This window comes from Myotis brandtii, unplaced genomic scaffold (genome assembly GCF_000412655.1).
Source record: "Myotis brandtii unplaced genomic scaffold, ASM41265v1 scaffold760, whole genome shotgun sequence".
Lineage (NCBI taxonomy): Eukaryota > Metazoa > Chordata > Mammalia > Chiroptera > Vespertilionidae > Myotis > Myotis brandtii.
Window position 1 is genome coordinate 1,957,011 of NW_005371038.1, and position 6,136 is coordinate 1,963,146.

Consider the following 6,136-nt stretch of genomic DNA (forward strand, 5'->3'; position numbering starts at 1 on the left):
TGCCCCCACAGGCCCCGAGTCCCCCCGCATCTCCTCTGGGACGAGGAGGCAGCCTGGCAGCCACAAAAGCCAGCAGGTGATGAGAAATGGGCTGTTTTCCTCTGGGCGGCCCGCTCACCCGCCCTCAAAACTGGTCCTGTCAGCACCATCACTTTTCTTAACACATCAGAGCTCCTGCTCACCCCAGGGCCCAGAGTGATAACCCAGAGCCTCTTCTGGCCCAGCCCACAGGGAGCAGGGAAGGCAGTGACAGTCCGCCCGCTCAGCCCAGAGGGGCCGAGGCTCAGGTTAGCAGAGCTGTCCTCTCAGCGCGCCCCTGGGCCCGGGGAGGGGAGTGGCACCCGTTGCCCACAGTCCTCATCTGTCCGGACAAGCGCAGAGTGGCCAGCGTACACGTGTGTGGGGCCACGGGCCTCCCCCAGCCCTGGTAGCCTCACAGGCCCCAGCGCCCCAATGGGCTCGCTAAGGCCCAGGTCTCTCACCATCTCTTCCCAGGCTCCGAGCAGGCCCTGAGCCGGACGTGGTCTGAGACCCACCGCCCTGTCCCAACACCTCTGAAATGGGAACATCCAGAGGCCACCGCTGGTTCAAAGCCCTTGGCCCGACACCGCTGGTCTGTCCACCATGATCGGGAGCAGCTACTGGACCTTACGGATGAGGATCGGGCTCCGGGCGGGTGCGCTGCCTGAGGTCTCACTGCGGGTTCAGAGGAGGGGAGACGTGGCCAGAGCCGTGTGCTGTCCAGTGACATCGCTAGCCGCCTGACACGGGGGCGCCGAGAACTCAATACAGTGCTGGGTCTGAGCAGTGCAGACCAGACAAGACGCTGCCAGGCTTCCCCGGAAGCGGCAGGAGCGCCCCTGGCCCTCCCCCTTCCTTCCGATGGGTGTGGCTGCTCAGCCTCAAGTCCTCAGACTGGCTGGTCTCAGGGGCCTCGAGGCGGCTCCAGCTGCCGAGAAGGCTGTCTCCTCTCGCATGTGCCTCTGGATACAGAACAGTGTCTCAGTTTCTTTAATTTTCTTTAAACATTTTTTTCGTCACTGTTATACTCCACTACTCTCTTCCACCTCTGCCTCCCCTCCTCCCATGCAATAACCACAATGTCGTTCGTGTCCATGAGTTCTCTGTATGCTCAATTTCCTCTGCCCCATCTCCAGCTGCCTGCCTGCTCTCTATCTATAAGTCTCTGCATTTTTCTTGTTAGTTCAGTTTGTTCGTTAAACTCTACGTGAAATACACGGCACTTGTCTTTCTCTGACTGGCTTCTTTCACTTAGCGTAAGCTATCCAGGTCCCTCCATGCTGTCACAAGGGTTAACATTTTCTTCCTTTTTATGACCTAATTTTCCATTGGGTAAATGTCCCATGGCTTCTTTACCCACTCATCTACTGATGGGCACGTGGGCTGCTTCCAAATCTTGGCTATTGTAAATAACGCTGCGATGAACATAGGGGGTATATGTTCTTTCCAATTGTGTTTCTGGTTTCTTCAGATAAATTCCCAGAAGTAGAATCACTAGGTCATAAGGCAGTTCCATTTTTAATTTTTTGAGGAAACTCCATACTGTCTTCCATAGTGGCTGCACCAGTCTGCATTCCCACCAGCAGTGCACGAGGGTTCCCTTTTCTCCACATCCTCTCCAGCACTTGTTGTTTGTTGATTTATTGATGTAGCCATTCTGACAGGTGTGAGGTTATAGCTCATTGTGGTTTTAATTTGCATCTCTCTGGTGATCAGTGACCTTGAGCATCTTTTCATATGTCTATTGGCATCTGTACGTCCTCTTTGGAGAGGTGTCTATTCAGGTCCTCTGCCCATGTTTTAATGGATTGTGTGTTTTTAGGTGTTGAGTTTCTAAGCATATACGCTTTCCAAAAGGAACGAGGTCGTGATGGCGAGTGCAGGCTGCAAGGAACAGGCGTCCTGAATGTGTCCTAGCTGCACAGCGCCCCCCCCCCCGCCACCCCCCCCTGCCCTGCAGCGTTTGGGGCGGGGCTACGGGGCCTTAAATGAGGCACAGGTCCCAGAGAGCAGGGCTGCCCTCTGGGGCTGGGCTGCCCGCAGTCAGGCAGCCTGGTGTGATGAACCAAACACAAACACAAAGGAAAGGCAGCTCAGCTCCTTCAGGGCTGTGATGTCCTCCTCCCCTGTCACGCTCAGTCCACAGTCCCCCAGGCTCCCATAGGCCCGCCCCAGGCAAGGCACCCCAACTGACCTGCTGGCTGCTCCCAGTCTGGAGGCTCTGCCCGGCCAGGGGGAAAGCCACCTCCTTTCCTTCCTGAAATCAGGTGCAAGGAAGTGGGGGGCTAGGGGGGAGCGGGAGGCAGGCTGCACTGCACCCTTAACCCACGACCCTGGCTGCCATTTTCTTTCTGGGGAGGCCAGGGCCAGCCACGTGCGGGAGGCTGAGCAGCAGGTGCCAGGCCTGTCTCTGACGACTGAGCTCCCCAGAGAGAACCAGCAGGGAAAGCTGGTTTCTTCTAAAATCCAACACGTGATGTTTTATTCAATTAGAAAAGAATGGGGTGAGAGAAAAACTCCCAAGTTTCTTTTCACTAATTTTATTTAGACCTGATCAATTTCACTTAGAATATCTATGCAATCATTTTTCAGTGTGAGATGTGTGTGTGTGTGTGTGTGTGTGTGTGTGTGTGAACCCTTAGAAACTTACTTGTATAACTTCGCATTTTGGGTCTATAGAAATAATTTTATTTTCATATTGCAGCACAGTAGACTTACAATCAACATTATTCCTGAAGTGCAGTATATACATTATTCACATCAAAAACTAAGAACAGAAAGCTTCATATGCAGGAAATGTCTTAGAACGCCTACCTACGTTTGGATCTGTTTCGACGGGACACTAGCTTACACTCTGGCTGAGTGGCATTACAGTGGGACAAGTGCACGTGGGCGCCTCCAGGGGCGCCGCCGGCTCGCCGCTCCTCGCTTTGGTCACGGAGGTCAGGCGCTGAGCCATTCCCAGAAGCACACTGTTACACTGGCACTTCCAAGGCCGCTGTCTGTTCTACTCCCCCTTATAGCGAGGGGATCTTTTCTCCTTAAAAGCCAGAAGACCTTCAAGTCTGTCTTTCGTTGGAATGGTCTAAGAGAAACAAAACATTATGTGATGTGTACCAAAAAGTAAAAACTGGGAAAACAGTTTTGACAAGTTTTATCGAAGAAAACGAATTAGAACACAATCTAAAATTTTGAAATCTAGTAGTCATTTGAACAATCCTAATTATGTGTCCAAATTTATTATTCCAATTCCAACTATGGTTTTTCTCCATTTCAAATATACTTTAAAAAAATAATAGGCTTTATTTTTTAGACAATTTTAGGTTAGGTTCACACAAAAAATTGAGCCACAGTTCAGAGTTCCCATAGACCAGTGGTTGGCAAACTGTGGCCCCTTGAGTGTGGCTCTTCCACAAAATACCACGTGCGGCCACGCAAGTACAGTGCGATTGAAACTTCGTGGCCACACTCAAGGGGCCAAAGAGCCGCATGTGGCTCGTGAGCCGCAGTTTGCCGACCACTGCCATAGACTCCCTCAGGACCCCAACCATCTTCTAATATTAATACCTTGCCTGACTGTGGTACATTTGTTACAACTGATGAAACCAACATCCATATGTTACTATTAACTGAAGCTCAGAGTCTGCATTAGGGCTCACCGAGTGGCATCTTTCATGGACTCTGACAATGTGTGTGCGGATCCACCATACAGTGCCCCACAGAAACGTTCCGGCTTTAAACATCCTGGGTGGCCCGCAATTCATCCCTGCCCGACCACTGCCTCTTCCAGAATGGCACGGAGTTGAAATCATGTCGTGTGCAGAATTTTAGATGGAAGTCCTGCACTTAGCAATGCGCATTACAGTTTCTGATGCCTTTCTGTGGCGGGCAAGTCATGTCCTGTGATCGTGGCTAATACTCCACTGTCGGGGCCCCACAGTCTACCCATCACCTCCCGAAGGCCGTCTGCGCATTATAAGTAACGCTGCCCTGGACATAGTGCAGGCTTTGTGTGGACGGAAGTCTCAGCTCACCTGCTTACACAAATCCTGCTGGACCACAGGGTCAGACGGCTTCACTTTGTAAGAAATGGCCAAATCGTAGCTCATTTTTATTTACATTTCTTAATGACATATGTTAAGGATCTTTTCGTCTGCTCATTTGCCGTCTGTACATCTACTCTGGTGAGGTCTGTGTTCAAATCTCTTACCCACCTTTCAATGAGTTATTTTCTTGTTGCTGAGTTTTAAGTTCTTTGTGAGTTTAGACACACACCCTTCATAACTGTTTTGCAAAGATTCCGCCCCCCTCCATCCCCCCGCCCCCGCAGACTGCAGCTTGTCTTTTTCTTCTCTTTGCTGTGTCTTTTGCAGAGTATTCATTTTAATAAAGTCAAACATGATTTTTTCCTCTCATTTTTACAGTTCCAGTGGTATATCTAAAAAGTCACTGCCAAATCCAAAGTCACCTAGATTTTCTGTTATCTTCAAGAGGTTTATCATTTTTCATTTGAAAGTCTATGGCCATTCTGAGTTAATGTTTATGTAAAGCCAGTGTCTAGATTCACTGTTTTGTAAGTTGAATATCCAGATGCCTTAGTACTATTTGCTTTCAAGACTATCTTCTCTGTGTCGAATTGCCTTTGTTCACGTGTCAAAGATCAGCTAACTGTATCTGAGTGAGTCTACTTCTGGATTCCCCATCGTGTCCCAGTGATCTATTTGTCTGTCTTTTGGCCACTACCACACTGTCTTGATTGCTGTAGCTTTATAGTTAGTCTTGAAGTTGGGTAGTGTCAGTCTTCAAACTTTGTTCTTCTTCAATCTTGTGTTGGCTAACCTGGGTTTTGGACTTTCCATATAAACTTTAGAAACAGTTTGCCAATATAAAGAAGTAACTTGTTGGGATTTTTATTGGGATTGCACTGATATATAGGTCATGTTGTGAAGAAGTGCAATCTTAATAATATTAAATCCTACTATACATAAACATGGGCCATCTCTCCATTGACTTAGATCTTTTTTTTTTTTAATGTATCTTTATTGGTTTCATAGAGGAAAGGAGAGGGAGATATAGAAACATCAATGATGAGAGAGAATCATTGATCAGCTGCCTCCTGCACGCCCCCACAGAGGATTAAGCCTGCAACCCGGGCATGTGCCCTGACCAGGAATGGAACTGTGATCTCATGGTTCAAAGGTCAATACTCAACCACTGAGCCACGCCAGCCAGGCTTACTTAGATTTTGATTTTTCACCAATTTTGTAGTTTTCCTTCTACAGACCTTGCAAATATTTTGTTAGATTTATACCCAAGTATTTTTTTTTTTTTGCTAATGTAAATGATATTGTGCTTTTAATTTAAAATTCTTCATTGCTGGTATACAGGGAAGCAACTTACTTTTGTATATATTAACCCCATGTTATGCAATCTTGCTGTAATTGCTTATGAGTTAGTGTGATTTTTTGGTTGATTCTTTGGGGTTTTCTACATAGGCAATCATGTAATATATAAATACAGTTTTATTTCCTCCCTCCCAATCTGTACAACTTTCATTTCTTTTTGTCTTATTCTATTAGCTAGAACTTCTAGTAGATGCTAAAAAGAAGTGGTAAGAGGGTACATCCTTGCCCTATTCCTTATCATCTATCTATCCTATCTAATAATAGAGAAACATGGTAATTAGCAGTACCTCCGCTACCCTTCCCATTGGCTAATCAGTGAGATATGCAAATTAACTGCCAACCAAGATGGCAGCCAGCAGCCAGGCAGCTGACGCGAACAGGGAGGCTTGCTTGCTTCAGTGACGGAGGAAGCCAGGTTCCCCGCCTGCCTTGCCGGCCTCTCAGTTGCAACTCTAAGCAACTATGTTACAAATATAGAAGCTAAACAAAACCCCAGAAACCTGCTTTAGTCAGCGGGGCTTCAGCCAGCAGGACCGCAACATTGTTTCAAATACAGAAGGTAAACAAAGGCCAGAAACCTGCTTTCAGCAGCCGAGGCCTCAGAGCTGGAGCCAAGCCTCAGAGCTAAAGCTGGCCCAGAATAAAAAAAAAAAGGAAAAAAGGAGAGGTTGGGAGCTTCAGTCACCCACCAGCCTGAAAACGGCCCTCAA

At 47.9% G+C, this 6,136-nt stretch overlaps 1 protein-coding gene across 1 annotated transcript in view; it reads right to left on the bottom strand.

The window, feature by feature from the left end:
- Nucleotides 1-2,686: 2,686 nt before the first annotated feature.
- Nucleotides 2,687-6,136, bottom strand: part of AUH (AU RNA binding protein/enoyl-CoA hydratase) — a 183,988-nt gene continuing 180,538 nt past the window's right edge. The window contains exon 10 of the mRNA XM_005883096.2: nt 2,687-3,106. Within this exon, the coding sequence (XP_005883158.2) occupies nt 3,029-3,106 (78 nt within the window). The 3' untranslated portion in view covers nt 2,687-3,028. The remainder of the gene's footprint in view (nt 3,107-6,136) is intronic.